Here is a 21,629-nt window from a genome sequence, read left to right as displayed (position 1 = left end):
AAGGTTTCCAAAGTGTCTAGTCATTTTGGGATAGGGCCTACGACCCAAATTTAATATGGTATCAGAGCACTGATTTTCAGGACTCGTAGGTATGGTTTTTCAGGATTCCTGAAGCCGTTTATTTTTCCTTTCTTGATGGTTTTTAATAGTTCTTAGAATTTTGTTTTTAGATTTTGTTGCTTGTCAGATTTTCTTTTATAAAAAATGCCAAAGATACAAAAATCCCTCCACAGGTTTGTAGTTATGTGACTTGGTCGACTCACGGAGGTAATGTGATCTTTTTCTCTAAACCCTAAACCCTAAGTCTAGGTTCGTAGTTATTTTTTTTAGTCCATATACCTATAGTTTTCTTTGCGTTTTTTACCTCCATAAGGAGTTTTTCATATTTAAAATTATACAGTAATGGAAATATACTTGAGTCTACTTTCCAAAGAAAAACTATTTGTACCAATCGGAGTTATCTACAGAGAGATGTCGATATTTAAATGAGCAAAGGTCAAATTGCAAAAAGGTTCAAGCAGCAACAACAATCTTCAGATTCCTAGGTATTTTTTGCTATCAAGAACTAGACTTTATATGGAGAAATATATGTAAGTCTATTCTTTTACCTATTCAACCAATTTTTTATCTGAGTTATCTACAAAGAGAAATCGATATTTGAAGTAGCAAAGGTCATATTGAAAAAGATGTTCAAGCGGCAACAGAAAGCCTCAACTACCGAGGTATTTTATGCTATCAAGAAGGAGACTTTATATGGAAAATTATTAATCAAAAGAAAAATACATAAGTCTATTTTCTTACCTATTCAACCAATTCTTGGTATGATTTTTTTATAAGGAGATATTGTTCTTGGAAGAGTTGATGGTAATTCTGGTAAAAAAGGAGAAACATTTCTTAGTTCGACCAGATGATAGAGACCGAAATCTATCAGATTATTTATCTTCTGATAATTATATTTTATGAAGTGAAGTTATACTTGGATGAAAGGTATTTAAGTCTACTTTCATAATGAAAAAATTTCATTTTAATCTAATCTATATTTAAAGAAATGTTCGCATTGGAAGAATCAAAGGTCATGCTGGTATTCTGTTACATTGAAAATCCGAATTTAAGCCGATTATTTTGTGTTGCTTTTTGAGTTGATATATCAGAAAAATATCTGACTTCTCCCTGGTTTGAGGGCTTATTTATACATCTCTGTTATTTGGGCTTATTGCTACATCTATGATATTTGGTTCAAGTTGGGATCACTAACATTACATCCCAGCTTGAGGGGGAGAAGTAGAAGAAGTACAAGAAAGAGGTATTTTATTTCATATGTTGTGAATAAGTTTATGTGACCAAAATATTCAAGAAAGGGGAAGCACAAAAGATGAAGCTTGTGCATCTAGGAAGAAATTTTTATATCGGATTATTTCATGGGTTCTTTTACAAAGTTTATTATTTGGTTCGTTTTATATGTGTTGGAAGATGGTCGTGTTATATATAGATGCTGCTATTATGTCTCTTTGGGGACACCATGTTATCGTTTTTTACCCATTTACAGTAGACTTCATCTTCTTCATCAATCGGAGGAGGGATTTTGAAAACATGACTGAGAAGGTCACGAGTAATGAGAACTCTCTGTACCGATTGTGACCAACTGAGGTAATTGGAAAGACCTCTTTGGGGAATTGTATTAATTTGGAGTATGTCACTCTTATTACTCATATGTCCACTCTCCATGTTGACGCAAATCAACTAGTGAGGTCAATTGTCAAAGGGGATCAAAGAACAATTACACAACGTAATTTGAAGCACCCGTAGATCAAATTAGCCACCAAAAATAAGTAGAGAATATTTTCACGAGAATAAGCACCAAATCATGGAAAAATTGGTGTTTTTGTCAAGTGATAACAAGAACCATGTACTACTCAACTTCTCTTATATTTATCAAAAAAATAGAGAGACGAGAATAGATGTAACTCTTATCCTTAATCCAAGAGAGAAGAGAATAGATGCTTTACTCTTGTCGGTTGACAACCCTATTGATTCTTGCGTGTTAGATTAAGGAGCTTTTCACACCACCACAGAGGTCATGAGATTATGGAGAACTATTTTTGCTGGAGATCATGAAATTATGGAGAACTATTTTGATGGAGATCATGGGAAGGTGTATCTTTCTAATGGAGAACCTTTGGATATTATCAGTATTAGTAATGTCAGTTTGAGGATGTCAAACGGGATAGTGTCAAAAATTCACTAGGTGAAACATGTGCCCAAACTGATACGTAATCTGATCTCAGTAGGGCAGCTTGATGACGAAGGTCATAATGTGACTTTTAATGGTGCTACCTGGAAAGTCACCATGGTTGTTGTACGAGGAGTTAAAACTAGAACTCTTTACATAATTTCCAGTTGCAGAGACATGGTTGCAATTGCTAATGTTGTTACTGATTCTGACTTGTGGCATTATAGGCTCAGTCACATGAGTGAGAAAGAAATGAAAGTGCTTCAGTCTAAAGGGAAGCTACCAGGGTTGAAAACTGTAAACAACAGTTTGTGTGAAGGCTGTATTTTCGGTAAGCAGAAAAGGGTTAGCTTTTCTAAGACTGGAAAGGAGCAAAAGACAACAAAATTGGAGTTGGTTCACACTGATGTGTGGGGGCCTTCAACTGTTACTTCCCTTGGTGGTTTTAACTACTATGTGACATTTATTGATGATACAAGCTGAAAGGTATGGGTTTATTTCCTGGAAAAAAAATTGATGTCTTCCTTCAAGAGATGGAGAACAATGGTTGAGAATGAGACAGATTTGAAGGTGAAGTGCTTGCAGTCAAATAATGAGAGAAAATACATAGATGATGATTTCAAGCGGTATTGTGCTAATAATAGAATCAAGATGAAGAATACTATTCTTGAACAACCTCAACAGAATGGTGTGGCAGAGAGGATGAATAGGACTTTGAACGAGCGTGCAAGGAGCATGAGATTGTATACGGGATTGCCAAAGATGTTCTGGTATGAGTTTATTAGCACCGCAGCCTATTTGATCAATAGAGGTCCCTCAACATCATTGGATTGAAAAATACCAGAAGAGGTCTAGAGAGGCAAAGAGGTAAACCTTTCTTTCTTGAAAGTTTTTGGTTGTGTTTCTTATATTCACATTGACTCTACTGTTAGAAGTAAACTTGATGCTAAATCTAAAATATGTGTCTTTATTGGCTATGGTGGTATCGAGTTTGGTTATCGCTTCTAAGATGACCAAAGTCGTAAGGTTATTAGGAGCTAGGACATGATCTTTAGTGGAGGTACCCTGTATAAAGACAGGTTGAGAGAGTCTGAGAGCACAAGTGATGAAGCCAAGAAGTCTGAAGCAATTCAGTTGAAAGATCTTCTAGTTATTGAGATGGAGAATATTGCTCAAGAAGACCAGGACACATACCCCCATAAGTAAATCAGAACATTCTTGCAATTGAACTCAGAAGATCTGCCAGAACTAGCAGACCATCACAAAGGTACTCCCCTACACTGAATTATATTTTATTGACTGATAAAGGTGAACCAGAGAGTTATGAGGAAGTCGTGCAAGTTGATGAATCAACCAAGTAGAAATTGTCCATGAAGGACAAGATAGATTCATTGTTATCCAATCAGACATGGCAGGGGATCGAGTTACCAAAAGGGAAGAAGGCCTTGCAGAATAAATGGGTGCACTGAATAAAATACGAATATGATGGCAACAAGCGGTACAAGGCAAAACTGGTGGTAAAGGCTTTCAACAAAAAGAAGACATTGAATACACTGAGATTTTCTCTCCAGTAGTGAAATTGAATACTACTGGAATAGGTCTTGGACTAGTGGCAAATAAAGACTTGCACTTAGAGCAGTTGGATGTAAATACAACCTTTCTTCATGGTGATTTGGAGGAAGAAATTTACATGGTGCAGCCACAGGGTTTCAAAGCATGAGGAAAGGAGAAAATGGTGTGCAAGATTCAAAAGAGCTTGTATGGTCTTAAACATGCTCCAAGACAGTGGTATAAGAAGTTTGACACTTTTATGAGTAGTAATGGTTTCTTGAGGTGTCAGGCAGATCATTATTGTTATGTGAAGAAGCTTGATGATTCCTATATCATTCTACTGTTATATGTTGATGACATGTCGATAGCAGGTGCTTGCAAATAGGAAATAGAAAAGTTGAAAAGGGAGTTGTCCAAGAAGTTTGCGATGAAGGATTTGGGTACTGTAAAAAAAATCCCTTGGATGAGGATTACTAGGGACATTGATGTCTTGAAACTGTCACAAGAAGAATATGTGAAGAAGGTGTTGAGTAGATTCAACATGAATTATGCAAAAACAGTAAGTAATTCTTTTGCTAGTCACTTTAGACTATCTAAAGAGCAGTCACCGTCTATAGAGCAGGAGCGATCCAACATGTCCAATGTGCCTTATGTTTTTGCTATTGGCAGTCTCATGTATGTCATGGTATGCACTAGACCAGACATAGCTCATGTAGTGGGAGTTGTGAGCATATATACGAGTAATCTAGGTAAGCAACATTGGGAAGCAATGAAGTGGATTCTTAGGTATTTGAGAGGCACTGCCGACTCAACCTTATGTTTTAGATATTCAGACTTGGGGTTACAAGGTTATGTAGATGTTGACATGGCTAGAGATATTGATGGCAGGAAGAGTACCATTGGATATGTATACACATTGGGTAGTACAACAGTTAGTTGGGTCTCTAAGTTGTAGAAGATAGTTGCTCTTTCCACCACTGAGGGAGAATATGTCACCATGACCGAAGCCAGCAAAGAGATGGAATGGCTGCAGTCTTTTTGGGAAGAATTAGGTCTCAAGCATGGGAAGAATGTGTTGTATTGTGACAGTCAGAATAATATTCAGTTAGCAAAGAATCTTGTTTATCATGCCAGAACAAAGCACATACAGGTGTGTTATCACTTCAATAGATCGACATTGGAGGATGGAGTCTTAGTACTTGAGAAGATTCAACGCAGTCGGAATCTGGCTGATATGTTGATGAAGACTGTTACAATTAAGAAATTGAAGTTGTGTGCAACTTTAGTTGGACTTCTCTCTGAGGATTGAGAAGTTGTTGTTGTTGCAGAAGATATTTTTATGATGGATTAGTTTCTAGGTGGGAGATTGTTAAGTTGTGGAACTTAATCAATGCCTTACACTGAGTTGATCGTGGATCAACCTTCATGGTAAGGACATCGTGGGGGTTGGAAGGGGGGCGGGAATCGCCCATCCAATCCATGATATATTGATTGTTGTTTTATTAAGGGCAGTTTAAGAATTTCACTCTTATAATACGGTTGTCCTAGCTTTCTCTTTAAATTGGGGGGCGCCGCTATTCGGGTTTGATGATCTTAATCTGAGGAGCATCTTAAGTTCCAACCCAAGAGGTTAGAGAGAAACACCTGTAAGTGTGTGATTTCTCTTGTAAACTATTTCATCTTCATAGTGGATTACTACAGCGGTGGAAGACAAAACATAGTCTCACCTTGAGGCAAACCTGTATAAATCTTGTTGTGCTTTTTCGTGCTTGTTTTCCCCTTATTTTGCATGTATTATTATTGCTCTTGTTAGTTTGAAATTAGGGCATCTAATTTCTAACAATTTTCGTCAATATATAATTTTAAATATGAAAAGTTTAGTATAGAGGTGCGAATGCCAAGAAAACAACTAATATTGGAACAAAAAAGAAAGAAAAGTAATAATACAAACCTAAACTACTACAAACAATTGATCAGAAAAGGATCATACTATCTCTATGGGTTGACCAAGTTAACTCATAGAACCCACTATGATACCTTATCGAATTTCTAGAAAAGAGAAATAATTCACTAACTTGTTGTAATTTGAATACATGAGCCTCAATGTATAATAGAAGAAACAAGTAGAATCCAATACAATTAAACTACCCTTATCCTAGTTACACCCAAAGTTAAACACTAAAAGATAAATCCTAGAATAGTTGACCAAATGAGTATAAATAGAAGACTAACATAACTAAAACACCTTTAACTGAGACTCTTCTGTAAGACCGCCTCCTGTAAGACTCCACCATATTAATTCTGCCTCTATGGGACTTCTTATTGTGAGAGTCATATAAGACTCTTCTATATTTGCTTTTCAGTAATCATTTAGAAAAATCAACCAAATTGAAACTCAAAAATATTAAGAATTACTTAATATTATTTTTTTAGTTGTTAATGACAATTGTAGGTCACTCACAAATTTTGAGACCTACAATGGCTGAATGGAAAGCTCTAGATCTTCACCTACAACTTCTCTAGAATGAATCATTCTAATGCTTGTGGGTTGTTTGAAAGGTCTTTATAAAGTGCCTCTTTCATTTTTTTATTTGTAGGGACAATTGGCTAAATCATCCAGAGGCGACGCGGCTGAGTTGGTAACTCATAAGGACACCATTGGGAATTATATCTTGATTTTATTTAATTATGTCGTAAGATGTAAGCCACAATGGCATTATTGTAAAACTCTCTTTTGGATTGCCTTGGTGTGATTAGCCTTTAAGTGGGCTCACGGGGGAGAAGAAGGTTATGCAGAATTTATCCTAATTGAGGATGAGCGTTCTCCTTCATTGAACCTAGGATTAGCATTCTCCTTGAGGAACCCAAGGTTTTGGTTTCCCTTTGATGAGCTTGATTTACTTTCTCCATTCGATTCATCATTTCATCCATTCCATTCCAATTTTCTATCTCAAGTTCGTCATCATAGGTCGACCAAGTAGATCAGGGCGTCCTGGTTTAGCCTCTAAGTTACAAAACGATCTCTCCCTTCGTCAAATCACACGATCCATGGCCAGGGACCACAACAATTTGGCATCAGAGTAGGCCAGCATGGGAGAGTCATCTAGCAATGAGGAATTGCTAGCCAAAATCGGAGAGATGATACACGTAGGGCAAGAAGAGAGTGAGGGGCGACTGGCTGCGTTGGTGGACAGCAGAGTTTCTCACCAGGTAAATTTACAAGTTGAAGCTTTATCTAATAAAATAGATGAATTGATTGGGGAAAGAAACCCAATCCCTCTGGGAAGTGGGGACATGCCTTGCGACCAGGCAAGGGGAACAATATGTTGGACGTACAGAGCATCCAACACACGGTGGGGGTTTTAGTCCAGGAGGAGGGACAATTCCGAGATACACAAAATTGGATTTCCCAATTTTTAATGGGTCTGAGGACCCTTTGATTTGGCTTTATAGGTGTAAAAAAAAATTTCTCACCAAAGGACTGCTGAAATAGACAAGGTGGGGTTGGCCGCCTTCCACATGCTCAATGAAGCGCAGCTATGGGGCCATCAGTTAGAATTGGAGAATCCGAATTTAGATTGGGATGAATTTAAAGAATTATGTACAATTCGGTTTGAGCCACCGGCTCAAAGCAACCCATTGGGGGATCTAGTGCTGCTACGCCAAACAGGTAGTGTAGAGCACTATCAAAAATTATTTCAAGAAAAATTGGCAAGGACCAGCAAGGTGGTCAGGATGGACCAACAGGTAGGTCTGTTTACAGCAGGCTTGACAGAGTCCTTACGCTTAGAAGTGAAACTCCTTGCCCCTACTAATTTAGCAAGAGCAATGAATTTGGCCAGAACATTAGAAGCCAAACAAAAGTTTCAATTCCGAAGGCCTAATTGGCATAGAGGGAAACCTAGTGCTGGAGCCACCTCCACAGGTCAACCATGGCGCACTAATGTTATTGTCGGTGCTCCTATAGCCCCTAAGCTCAGTCTTTCTCAACCGGCATTCATCAGGAAATTGAACAGGGTCGAGATGGAAGAAAGAAGGTCAAAAGGATTATGTTATAATTGTGATGAGCAGTACATGTTTGGGCATCAATGTAAAAAATTATTTTGGTTGGAAGTGGATGATGAGGAGGAAGAAGCCCCAGAGGTGGAAGAACCTGCAATTTCTCTCCACGCCATCACAGGACTCTAGTCCACCAAAACCATGCAAGTATGTGCCCTAGTCAGCGAGCAACCACTCTTAACTCTGGTGGACTCAAGGAGTACTCATAATTTTTTGAGTTTCACTTCTGCCCAACATTTAAAACTTCAGCTTCAACCTTGCCCAATAGCTTCGGTTTCGGTGGCTAATAGAGAAAAGGTTCCAAGTTATGGGGTCAGCAAGGCAGTTATGTTTACGATTGAAGGTCAACAATTTTCTGTGGAATTTCTCATCATACCACTAGCAGGATTTGATATGGTCTTGGGCATTAAATGGCTCCAAACATTGGGACCCATCTTGTGGGATTTCGCTACATTGACCATGAGCATTGAGTTGGCAGGCCACACGGTAACTTTACAGGGCCGTAAGGCTGAAGTTCCGGCACATTTACATATACTTCAGCAATAGCAACATCCGACTACTACCTTAGAAAATTTGTTGGATGAGTTTACAGACCTCTTTTAGGAACCTACGACTCTACCGCCATTGAGACACTGTGACCACCGGATTTGTTTGAAGGTTGGCTCCGAAGTGGTAGTTGTGCGCCCTTATCGCTACCCACACTTGCAAAATGATGAAATCGAACGACAATGCAAACTTATGCTCGAACAAGGACTCATCCGACCAAGTAAGCCCCCTTTCTCTTCTCCAGTCTTATTGGTCAAGAAACATGACAATACTTGGAGGTTTTGCGTGGACTACCGAGAATTAAATGCCAAGACTATCAAGGACAAGTTTCCTATACTAGTAGTGGATGAGTTATTAGATGAATTACGTGGGGCTCAATTTTTCACTAAGTTGGACTTGCGTTCGGGGTATCATCAAGTCCGCATGTACCCTCCGGATATTGAGAAGATAGCATTCCGTATTCATCATGGCCACTTTGAATTCATCGTGATGCCCTTCGGTCTCTCAAATGCTCCTTCAACGTTCTAGGCTTTAATGAATGAGATATTTAGTGTCTATCTCCGAAAATTTGTCTTAGTATTCTTTGATGATATATTAATTTTCAGTAAGCCATGGACTCAGCCTGATTTTCCAACTTATTCGTGTCCATCACCTTTACTTAAAAAGGATCAAGTGTACCCTTGGTAGAAAACAAGTGGCTTATTTGGGGCACGTCATTACAGCATCAGGGGTTACAGTGGACCCGGAAAAAATTGCAGCTATCATACAGTGGCCTCAACCAAGCAATATTTCAGCTTTACGAGGTTTTTTGGGCTTAGCGGGATATTATACAAAGTTCATTCCCAATTTTTCGCCCCTAGCAGCTCCTGTATCCAACCTTCTACACCGCAATGTCTTTCATTGGAACAAAGACACGGGAAAAACATTCCAAACACTCAAGCAAGCATTGGCCACTGCGCCTATCTTACAGTTACCAGATTTTGAGTATGTATTTTGTCATAGAATGTGATGCCTCAGGCTCTAGATCTTCGCGTGCAACTTCTTTGGAACGAGTCATTCAAATGCATGTGGGTCATTCCCATGGTCTTTATGAAGTGCCTCTTTCTTTTTCTTCTGTTTGTATGGACAATAACCTAGACGACTTCATACAAAGCCTTTTCTTTCTCTTGGCCATTCGAATGATGTTTGTGGTAGTGCATTATTTCCTTTTTTCTCTTCTAAACCTTCTTTAGTTTAACAAAGAGCTTTCTCTCTCCTTGTCATCTTAACGATTGGCTTCATGTCTTTCAAACATATGGCCTTTACAGCTCTTATTGTGTTGGAACGTCTTCTGGTAATTTGGACGGTTTCTTCCCTAACGTTTTTCAAAGTTTTTGGAGCAAATCATTCGAATTGTTGATGCTTGGTTTCCCAGACAGAGTGCAAATCATTCGAATTGTTGATGGAAAATTTAGCTGATTGCCTATTTATTATTTAATATTCATACGTAGAATAAGATTAAGACAATAACTTATTCCCTTTTATTTATATGCCACAAACTTAACAGTCGACAGCTGAAATGTTCCTACTGAGTCAAGATCGAGTTGACTTGACTCGGTCGTATGGCAACTTTGAAAAAACCACAGGCATTGTCGATAATGCTTTTAGCCAAATCCTTCCTTCCATACGCCCAAATCATAAATAAAAAATATTCCTTTTTGACTATTAATGACCCTGCTAAGGTTTTATCTGACAACAAATGTCTTCAAGAACACTGTAAAGTTATGGAAAAAAAAAAGCTAATTTGAGAGATTAATAATCAAATCATGTTAATTCTACTCGCCTTCTGTTCAGTAACACTTCACAGACACCAACAATTTCCATGAATATGGACCAAACATGAACATAATATCCAAAACCGAAGCCCATGCTGAGTTGTGCCTTCCACTTCCTTTTTTTTTAATTCTATTCGACTTGCCTTTCACTTCTGCACCTATCTTTACCTACCTGTATCTTCAAATTCCGCAAATTTCAGACTCTGGCCCTCTTGTTGCTGCAAGCTGGGCATTTGTAATGCTTGATGTGTTCAGCCCTGGCAGGAGTGATCTTCACACATTTTCCATGAAACCATTTCTCACAAATATCACAGCAAATCCAGAACTCGTCACTTGCATAGTTCTCCCCACAAGCTCCACACAAGGTCATCCCTTGCTCATCCTCCTCTTCATCTGCGGTTTCCTCGTCATCTTTCGGGGGTGCCACCTTTGATGGTTTTGTCTCTGGCTTGGGTTGCTGAAAACACAAGTAGCATCCTTGTCATATCCCCACACCAACTATTTACTGAACTCAAATTCTGGGAAAAATGTTGTTTCAAACAAGGCATCCAGGTGAAACATCGAAACAACTCAAGAAGAACAAACAGCTCCTGTTATAGCAACTGGACTTACCATCTTCCCACTTGGCTTGTTCTTACTGCTGCTATTGGGAGTAGCTGAAGATTTATCTTTTGGTTGCTTTTTCACGGCACCAGTAACAACCTCAAATATGGTCGGAAGATCATTAATCATCTGGAAAAGCTTATTCCTGTAGTTTACAGCTCCAAAAGATAAGTAAAAGAAATTGGTATTGAATCCTGCGGAGCTTCATTTATCTCAATATAAAGCAGGAAAAATATAAACTTAAATAGAAGATAGAGGTAGCTAGTTGCAGCCTTAAAAATGCTCACAGTTTGAATTTGTTTGACAAAATCTTCAAATGGTATCCCTTACTGTAGTTCCCATGCTCAGAAAAGCTCAAAGATTAAACTTGTTTCAGACAACTCATTTCTTTACTCAATAAACACTTTCATTTTACTTTATTTCTTGCCTTGACAAAACTAACCTAATCAAGATAGTTCATAATTCCTAGCTACAGATTGCTGCAATTTATTTTTTTGTTGTTAATTAACTCCTTTGCACAAAAATAAGTCTCTCTCATCAAAGTTTCCTCATCGGACCCATAGAATTAAATTATTGAATCCGTTTTCATTGTCCATACCCATAAATGCTCATAAGAATATCATCCTTCCCAAAGGACAAGATTTTTCCGTTTAAACACAAAAGGGCAACAGTACTGCCTGACTCTTAAAAAGTCTGGATTGGAAGAAGAGAATCCTCATCCAACTTGAATTTATACAGGGTGAAAACAAATGGAAAAAATGTAAATTGCCTTTTTCTTAACAAAGAATTAACATTTACTTCCACAAAATACAACAACCATCATTTTTCGGTTACTGAAATAACCAGGCATTCCCCCAAAAAATTGTAAGAGTTCCTTCAGCAGCTCTAAATAACTATGTTTTCTTAATACCATTTAATCCTTATTGTTTTCTAAAAATGTTTATAAAGACCATAAGGGTGTATGTGTGTGTGTGAGAGAGAGAGAGCTCTTCTTCAGGACTCATATTAATTAGGGTACCTAAGCAAACCAAATTAAAAGACAACTCCAGGTTGATGCAAGCAAAACTTAAGAATAAGATGAGAAAACCCTATCCGCTAACAAATAAAAACAAAGTTAAAAAAGAAGTTCTCAATCCCACACAGCCTTCAATCAACTCAAGCAGTTTTAGTCAATAATTTCACTTCCTCATCGAGTGCTCTAGAAACTCAAATAATGCCTGCTCCATTCCTCATGGAATGTCTAGAACATAGAGCTGATAGAAAAGTGGGTCTTGTAATACAGCTCAGGAAAAGAGATAAAAGTAGTCCAGCCATTAGTATTAGGATAATAACTGCAAAAGATTGTGCCCAATCTGTTCTTAGCTGAAAACCTCGTCAATTATTTTAAGTTAAGGGGAATGTTTGTAAGTTTAGATAGGACAAATAAGGACAAATAAATGAAAGACATATCTGACATTTTGCAAGGACATCTCCTATGTTTCAACCTTTCTGTCATTTCAGTTATGAACTTTGAAGGAAACAGTTGCAGTCAGTAAAAAGTCCCACATCTGAAAATGGCTTGGGGCTCTAGTGGTTATAAGGTTGGCAGCAGGCCTTCTAAGTGGTTAGGCATTTTGGGATGGAAATGGATAGAAGCCATCATTTTTTCCCTTCCAACCTTTATTCCTTTGGGCTTATGTTAGAAGTGTCAAAGTGTAGATAGAATTTACCAAATTTTCCTTGGTCAACAACCATTTCAGGTGCAAACATGCTGGCTTCTTTTCTCTACTAAATTAGAAATACAAATATAATGGTGTCCTCTTATCCATGCCTAGATCACTTTGACTTTACCTAATAAGCAGCAAAATAAATTATGATACACTCTTCAAAATAAAAAATAGAAGGAAAAGCAAAGAAAGATAAAAATACAGGAAGAAAAAGGAGGTATAAAATTATTCAGTTTACTCTTGAATTAAAGTGGACCAAGGATACCAAGGATTTCAGCAAACAGAAATAGAACTCAGAAAGATCAATGCCAAGGCAAAAAAATCTCAAACATTAGGTGAGCACAAATTATCATTGCAAATAAATTATTTGACCTCAGCATGTGCTATAACATGATCCAAGAAACCTAGGATTCACATTACGATGCGAAAAATACAGCTGCAAGAAGAAACAAAAATTTAAGGCAGTTCGTAAAATAACAGTCTTCAAAAAAAGCAAGCTTTGCATTCAAAGCATAAGATGGTAGGAATTGGCAACATGAAGATAAAAAAAAAAAAAACTGCAAACTAGTTTTTCTTTTGAAGACAAGTACAAACTTGTTTTCATAACAGGTATCTACAAGAATAAAATATCTACCAAACAAGAAAGCTGAAAATACAGACAAGATTCCAATCTGGATAATCTCGTAAAAGTACAATCTAGCAGTGCACTATTAACAGTGAGATCAAGATGACAACAACATTCTAGGAACTGTAATTAAATCTTTGAACATTGACAAAAGCAATTGGAGAGTAAAAGAAAAGTTTTTCTTTCTTTTAAATGAGGCCAATATAGAAGTTGTTGTCCAAATGTAGACTTGAATCGGACAATGCTAATAATTAACATTGGTATATTGTTGAAGAACAGATATGAAAGAATCTTACATGACTCCCATGGAAAGGAATCTCATAGAAAGAAGGTTCAGCCACGGAGGATTTGTTAGAGTTGTTTAATTGTTATAAGACTTATCTTTAAGAGTTATAATTTAGGTGTAATTGGGATATCATTAGTTCAATTTAACTCAGATTTTATTTATTTTTTGTGCTATAAATAAAGACCTAGTGTACTCAATTTACATCAATTAAAGAATTATTTTCTTTCTCTAGAAATTGAACATGGTATCAGAGCAGGTTTTGTGAGTTAACTCGGTCAAGCCACAAAGACAATGTGTTCTTTTTCTTTATCTGTCATCTCTATTAGTTTAGTTTAGTTTTTTTCCCCACTCTTCTTTTTCCTTGATGTTTCCCTCTCCCAACACCTTTTTTCCATGGGAGTTTGCATCTTCATACTACACTTTCTATATTTTTTTTAAATGAAAAAAATAAATATAGAAAGTGTAGTATGAAGATGCGAACTTTCTATATTGTAAATTATATCTTTTTTTAAAAAAAAGATGTATATATTAACAAAAGAACAAAGAATTATAGAGGGACGCAGAGCAATTCCCTAACAACAAGATATTGTAAATTATAGAGGGACGCGGAGCAATCTGGGGATCGCAGGTTTTGGAGGTGTGATTTCGGACTCATTTGGCAATCAGTGTATTTCTTATGCGGGTCCATTAGGCATCTCCGACTCAACGTCCGCAGAGCTTCATAACTTCTCAACGGGCTCCGGATTTTCAAAGATAAATGTAGTGGCCCAATTCACATTGAAGGGGATTCCAAGGTAGTCATTGGATGGGGTCGTGGTACTTCATTTCCGCCATAGAGGCATTGGAAAATTTTCCAAGAGACTTTAGAGATTACCACCTTATTTTCTTGTATTTGGTCTCACATTCCGAGATCTGCAAATTCGGAAGCAGATGTGCTTGCCAAACAAGGAGCATCTCTTCAACATCTTGTTGTTAGGGATTTGCTCCCTATATCTTTGTAATTTTTGCTTTTTTAATGAATTGCATCTTTATCAAAAAAAAAAAAAAAAGAATGAGAATGTCTATAGAGAATTATATCTCAAATGAAAGATCTACAAATCTATTTTCTAAGCCCATAAATTGTTTCTCAATCCAATGTTTCCAAAGAGAGATATCAGAATTGGAAGAATTAAAGGTCATGCTAACAACTTGTTGCATGTGGAAATCCAAATTTTAAGCCGATTTTTTCCTTATCTTTTTTGAGTTGCTAATTTTATTTTGCCCAAGTCACCTATTTGTTTTCAAACTCTAATGCAAGTCTTTTCCAACATGAGTCCTTTTAACTAGTCTTCTAAGTTGTTTTATCAAGATTGGTTAGTCTCATTAATCTTTTGTTTGATGAACACCTCCTTATTTGGAAGTACAAATGCTACTATTTTTTTACTTACATCCTTGATTTCATGTAAAACCTTTGGTATTTATTCAATTTTTTTTATTTTTCATCATTTTAGAGCAATACCTATAAACCCATCACCTACAAAGAACAAGAGTGCAACCAACATCTAATGTGAGTCGTCTTTTTTTTCACCCAAGTGGTGATTTTTCTTGAGCTACCCCTAAATTGTGAGGAGTCTCCTTTTTTGAGCTCTAAAACTGGGCCTTTTCCACTTTGAAATTGAGTGGAGTCTTTGACATATTTTGATAGGTGTATGGAGTTTTGTCATTCGACTAGAAGTGAATTTTCTTCTTTCATTTTTTTTTCTAAGTTGGGTATTATATCCTTTTTATCCCCAATTTGAGGGGGGAAAATAGAAGAAGTACAAGAAAGAGGTTTTTTGTTCTACATATTGTGGTAAATTTTAGGTGACCAAAATATCTAAGGGGAAGAACAAGATGAGGAATTTTTAGCCAAAGAAGTTTAAAAGACCAAAAAGTCTTTTTCTTTGTATTCTGAAGTTACAAACTCCATCTTGAGTGGAAATGTTGAAGAACATATATAAAAGAATCCTGCCCCTCCTCTAGTCTTGTCATCCAAAAACACGCCAAAATATATAAAAGAATCTTGCATGACTCTCATGGAAAGAAGTCTCATGGGAAAAAGGTTCAACCAAGAAAGAATTTTAGTGTTATTAGACTTCTACTTTGTTAGACTTGTTCAATTGTTATAGGACGGGTTATACTTTGGGTGTAATTGGGTTATGGATAGCTTAATTTAACTTAAATTCTATGCTTTCTCTCTATATAAATAGAGACCCAGTGTACTCAATTCACATCAATCAATGAATTATTTTTTTTCTCCAAAAATTCAACATATATTAATAAGATAGGGGCGGAACAATCACTTAAAATCACTTCTGAAGACTGAGATGATACCAGTGCCAGTTAGAGTAAGGAGTGACAGTGCACGAGTTTTTAGCTCAATAAGGACAGACGTTCAGAATACAGCCAAGATACTCTAATGGCCCGCATGCACTTAAGCAGAAAGTCCACATACTGCCCCTAAACAGATTAAACAGTGACTGCAAGAAAACCAATTGAATTGCTTGACCAAGTAATATTTAAAACCTACATTTGAAAAAAAAAAATTAACCTGAAGTTAGATGGGCATAATTTCTAAAACAAAAGATGGCCAAGATTAAAACAAGTATATTTTATATTTTATATTTTACACACTCAGAGGAGACATGGCAACATCTAGGATGGAAATGCAAAAAAGATGAAGTTTTTCAACACAGCATTTTATGATTTCCATGACCAGGGAAATCAATGAATGTCAATTTAGCAGAGGTAAACATATCTAAAAACCCAAACAAACAGGTAAACAACACCTCCCACAAGGCTGTTAATAGGCCATAGGTGGCTCATAAGTATGACAGAGGTTTGAAGATAATCATAACTCATCAAATAGGAGAGTTGTAAGAGATAAGATTGCACCCATAAAATATTGCATGCTAAATAATAAGACACTACGAAGAAAAAAGAAAAACATTGGGCAAGTAATGAGTTGTCATTTCAAAAGAAAAGAAAAAGATCAAACAAAAAACTAACAGAAAAGCAAAAAATCTACAGAGTTAAAAAAAATCAAATGGGTGGACATCCACGGACAAGTAGCTCCATCCCAGTAAAAAAAGTAAACTATCAAATACTCGTGGAATCTTCCCTTCCAAATATTATAATAAAGCAAGAGCAGCGTTTGGCAGAGGTGACACATCATTTACATACTCTACTTGTACCTTTCAAGTTCACAAAATCTACTTAATCTTTCTGAAAATTAAATGACAAACTGAAAGCACAATTTAACATCAAGTTCACATGCATTATATTAAAAACAGGTTCTTCCCACTGAAGTGAAATTATTACAGGTGAAAAAACGTATTGAAAGGATTTTAAGGTAGTATTGTCTGAAACACAAAATTACTAGTAAAGGCCCAAGAACAACATTTACCTGTCATTTTTGTCAAATGCAAAGCGGGCACCAAAATAGAATGCAACAGCAAGTAACCATGCATCACTATGAACAGCTACAAGTGATAACCAGTCCTTTTCTTGCATTCCATCTCGAGCAAAGTTTATTCCTAAAGCTGGCTCAGGAAGCTCTGGAGGTACCTCCTCTGCGGGCAGGTTTACTTCCCATTTTTCATCAGGAAATCCATACAAGCACAAATTTTCCTTCTCTGTCATCAGAATGATAATCAGTTTTTTTTTATTTGGTGGGGGGAAAATGAAACATAGTAAAAATTCAATCCATCTTAAAAAAACTGCCCCTAGGCTTCCATCTAGTGCTCCCATTCCATACATGTTATTCAATCAGTACATCTCTAGCTCTCTCCTAACACTACTTCATCTTCATTTTTCATAAACTCATGAGACATGCAATAACCAAAATAGGTTAGTCACTGTCACTTTGTACTCAAAGAGACGTGGATTACATTTTTCAAATTTGAAACTACTTTTCACTCGAGCCCACCAGAATGATTTGGAAAAAGAATGAGAGAAACAATTAGAACTAAATTGCATTCTGTAAGGAACTAATCCTCTATTAGCTGCCTTCAATGCAGTAGCTCCTACACTCAGAATTTGATTCCATCAAACCCTGAAGTTACTATGATAATGGCATATTCATTCAGGACGCAAGAAAATTAAAAGCTTTAAACATGCCAATTATACCATGCAAACACACAATTCAGTTAACAAACTCTGACCTAGTTTAAGGATTTTTTTACATGAAATGCAGAAAATATTTCTAGACAACTGCACAGTGAGAAAGGTAACATAAAATGGCTCCGAATAGATAACTAGCAACGTTCTCATTATTTCTAACCCCTCAGTATTATGACCTAGGAACCCAAGCATAAAAATCAAGCACATCCAGTAGGGATACATCAAATTTTGTTATACGCTGTCAGACTGATCCATACTCAAATTAAAGAATTCATTTAGATTTCTGTCTATTAACAAGGCACTCTGGATTAGTTACCTTCATCAAATGCAGTCACACTGACACAAGTGTCATGTTTGGGGTTTTGTTCACAGCTCTTTGGTATGGCTTAAGAGTATTTTAGTCTTCATCTTAATATTTTGCAAATGATAGTATCCATCTTAACAAGTTGCTAATCCTGAGCACCTATTTAAACCATGTGCACTGTCAATTTCATATCTTCAATTGAGAAACCACCAACCTTTTTTTGGTTTTGAATGGCCAATTTTGTTACCAATGAAACATGAAATATAATAATGGAAGGACATCGAGAAAGATTTTCAAATGCTAACAAAACTTCAACTTTAGCCAAGGAGATTAGCAGTCTATCCCTTTATACCTCCAATGGTAGCAAAAGAATTTAATATAATGTTTTCTTCATGAAACTTGATTAAATGAAAATAATAATTAACATATAGATGACAATTAGCACAATTCGGCAAGGCTATAACATGTCATAAATTTTATAACTGCACCATTCATAATGATATTTCAAAAGCGCTTTAAAAGACAGGCTGGCAATTCTCCAAATTCCTTAATGACAACAACAGTAAGATGTGCCAAAAAATAAAATTTGAGTATTCAGCATAGAAAACCAAACAAAGAAGTTGAAAGAAAACAGCACATAAACACCAGCGTAAACCATCATAATTATTGCGTAAAGTAAATACAAATGGCTTAAAACCGTAAAACTAAACTAAAAACGAAACAAGCAATAAAATTAAAAGCCTAAGTACGAGAAAGGGGGGAACGAAAAAGACAAAATTAGTACCGGGATCACATTGCTCGAAAAACTTCTGAACATCTGCAAGAAAACAACGAAAGGAACACAGGAAGAAGCTCAATATGCATGCATATAAACGCTAAAACAACGGAAGTGAAAAATAAAAGTAAGGTGAGACCCAAAAGAAGAGAATTTTATGGAGTGAATGACAGGTGGAAGAAGTGAGAGGCAGGAACCAGTGGTGAGAGCTTTGATCATGCCAGCGCGGCGACCTCTGAAATCCTTAAATATATCTTCCACTGTCCGAGGAGTGTAGGAAGCCCCCTCCATGTCTACCGGCGGATATAAACGTGGAGTGACACAAAGCAGAGCAGATTGTAGAGATCTACCAAGCTTAGCAACAAACACGCTAGGGCTCCTGCTATGCACAACAAGCAGAAGAGCAAAGTTAGGAAGAACCCTTCGACGTTTTCACCGCTCACGGCTCATCCCTCGGGATGTTCCGAAGAGAGGATTTATGGCTTGCAAACTGCAGGGAAAGAAAACAAGCGACAGAGCAGGGGAGAATGAACGAAGGTATACATTTTCTCTTCCTCTTTTTATTTTAGTCTTTTGCTCTGTTTTGTACTCTTGCCTCTACTCTTTTACTTCTGTAAAATATATATTTTTGTCTTACGCGATGCCGTAATGCAAACTCGAGCCGTTTGGTAATGGGTCTCGCCATCTGGGCTAGACGCGATCTGTTTTCGTCCCAGGATGGGGTAACCATTGTTCCTCCTCTTTTCTTAAAAGAAAAAATAAACACCTAAGTCCACATAAGCTCAAGTATATTTAACCATTAAATTATAATTTAATTATTTATAAATTAATTTTTAATATTTTACATGTATTTATTATTCCTATGTTTATTTTAATCTTTATTTATTTTTTATTAATTTTTTTATAAAATTGAGAATATGGCATTATTGTAAATATAATCCATTATGTACCAATAGAGCTACTTCATTCGTGGCAAAGTCCCTCATTAGACTTATTGCTTTTCTGCAATTCGGTTTTTTCTTCATTCTTTTCAATGTTATTAATTAAGGCCTGATTAACAGTAACCCACTCTAGCTTGCCATGAAGCCTCCAATAAGTGTCCACTAGATAATTCAATCCACCATAGTGAGTGCACACTTGGTTATCAGTCCTCAAAGGACCACAACCAGTTCTACCACCTCTTTCTTTGCCTCCTCTATAATTTCTACCACGCTCTCTGTTGGTAGATTTTGTATCTCTGTTACCTGAGTACATAGCAGAGGATACCTCTATCTGAAAGGGGGGTGGAAGAGGGATCCGGTATTTGAAATAGTGTGACACTTATATCATCAAAAGATGGAAGTGTTGAGGAGCTGAGAAATTGTAATTTGGCCACCTCTAGATATGACTTGATATTGTCCAAACAAATAACAGCTTCTAAGGTTTCCACTCTTGAATTTGTCTTCTCAATTGAGCCAAGTACTCATGCAAAATTTCCCCTTGTTTTGTATTCAACATATTTCGAAACACAAAATATAATTGCTGTAAATTCTCGGTACTAGAGTATAACTTGGCACAGGTATCACATATCTGCCTCGATGTATCAAGGTAGACAACATTATTTGCCACATGCTCCTCCATGTTGTTTATTAACCAACTAGTCACCAAAGTATCATTCTGTTAAACACTTAGTCAATTCTACCCAAAAGACCAGTCTATTAGGAGCAAAAGGCATAGGTACTTAACCCTAGGACCATAATAGTACACCCACCTTCACGTGCCGACCACGGCAACAGGGATTAACACACACAGACGCCCTGCGCGGGAGTCGAACTCAGGACGTCGTGCCACCTCTGATACAAAATGTTAAGCACCTAGCCAATACTACCCAAAAGACCGACCTGTTAGGAGCGGAAGGCATATGTACTTAACCCCAGGACCATAACACATTCTTGAGCCATTTAATATAGGATATATATTCTTCATCAATTGGTGGAGTTGGGTTGGTTAAATGTCCTAAGAGGTCCCAAGTTGTAAAGAATTTTTTAACTGATTGAGACCAACTCAAATAATTATACAACTCTCTCAAGGGTATAGTGGTAATCTTGAGAAGTTCACTTTTACCATCAAGTACCAAGTAACCAATACACTTCTATGCAAAATATAAGCCAATGGAGAGAATCTTCACCAACCAAAACTAAGAGAATAAGAACCGAGGATTAACAAACCCCAACCATGCATTATCTGTGAGCCCACATCATTTAAATAAATCTTATATCTTTCTTAATTTAGAAAGCAAATCAAATCATGCTCAAAATCAGCCTTTTAAACTTTCTTTTTGGATATAGGCGCCACTTGTACAAAGTAATTACAATCTTTGACTTCCCTTCTTGACATATTTATTTAAGGTAGGGAATATAAGATAAGGTAAGTTAGATTATACCAAAATCTCAAGAGTTCTCAATCAACTTAGAGAATCTTCTAAAGAATGACCTTTCCTTCTATTACCTTGGTACCAAATATCTCCAACCTTTACTTTCCTGTTTTTCTTGAATCTGTAGGTAAGTAAATCTTGAAATCAATCTCAACGTGAGAAAGAAACCAACAAATATCTTCTTCAACAAAAAAAATAATTTCTTGTGGCAATTCAAGGTGTCTTCATGAGTTCAAAAAAAAAAAAAAAACATTGAAACAGGACATCAATAACAACAACATGAAATTTACTTCAATTGTAAGGTCTTTCAATACACACAAGCATAACTTTTTTTATCATAAAACCATGAAACCAATAATGAAATAAATCGGCCTCATTCAATAAACAATAACCAGAATTCATTTTTTACAAAGATAACATGGACACATCGAAAAAAATACCAAGTTGAGGCTAGCATATAAGATACGATAGTTCTAAATTTTTTTAACCAAACATGCTCAATAATCATTCAAGTTTCTGAGATATACACTAGCAATCATCTCAAGAAAGAAAATAAGGAGAAAACTTATCTTGTATG

General features: G+C 36.5%; 1 protein-coding gene across 1 annotated transcript; it reads right to left on the bottom strand.

Annotated features, from left to right (window-relative positions):
• Positions 1 to 10,063: 10,063 nt before the first annotated feature.
• LOC137949665 (PHD finger protein ALFIN-LIKE 4-like) lies at positions 10,064 to 19,162 on the bottom strand. Its single transcript, XM_068795788.1, has 5 exons — positions 18,837 to 19,162; positions 18,649 to 18,681; positions 16,845 to 17,073; positions 10,813 to 10,948; positions 10,064 to 10,657 (listed from the first exon to the last, which is right to left on the bottom strand). Exons 1-5 carry the CDS (start codon positions 18,928 to 18,930, stop codon positions 10,397 to 10,399), a joined length of 753 nt encoding a protein of 250 aa, XP_068651889.1. The 5' UTR covers positions 18,931 to 19,162; the 3' UTR covers positions 10,064 to 10,396.
• Between the last annotated feature and the right edge of the window lie 2,467 nt (positions 19,163 to 21,629).

Source organism: Aristolochia californica, unplaced genomic scaffold, assembly GCF_029961685.1.
Source record: "Aristolochia californica isolate CCGP_79_NKW_82.1479 unplaced genomic scaffold, dmAriCali1.0.hap1 SCAF_14, whole genome shotgun sequence".
Classification (NCBI taxonomy): Eukaryota; Viridiplantae; Streptophyta; class Magnoliopsida; order Piperales; family Aristolochiaceae; genus Aristolochia; species Aristolochia californica.
Note: the sequence above shows the minus strand (reverse complement) of the source record. Positions and strands in the feature narration are given on the sequence as shown.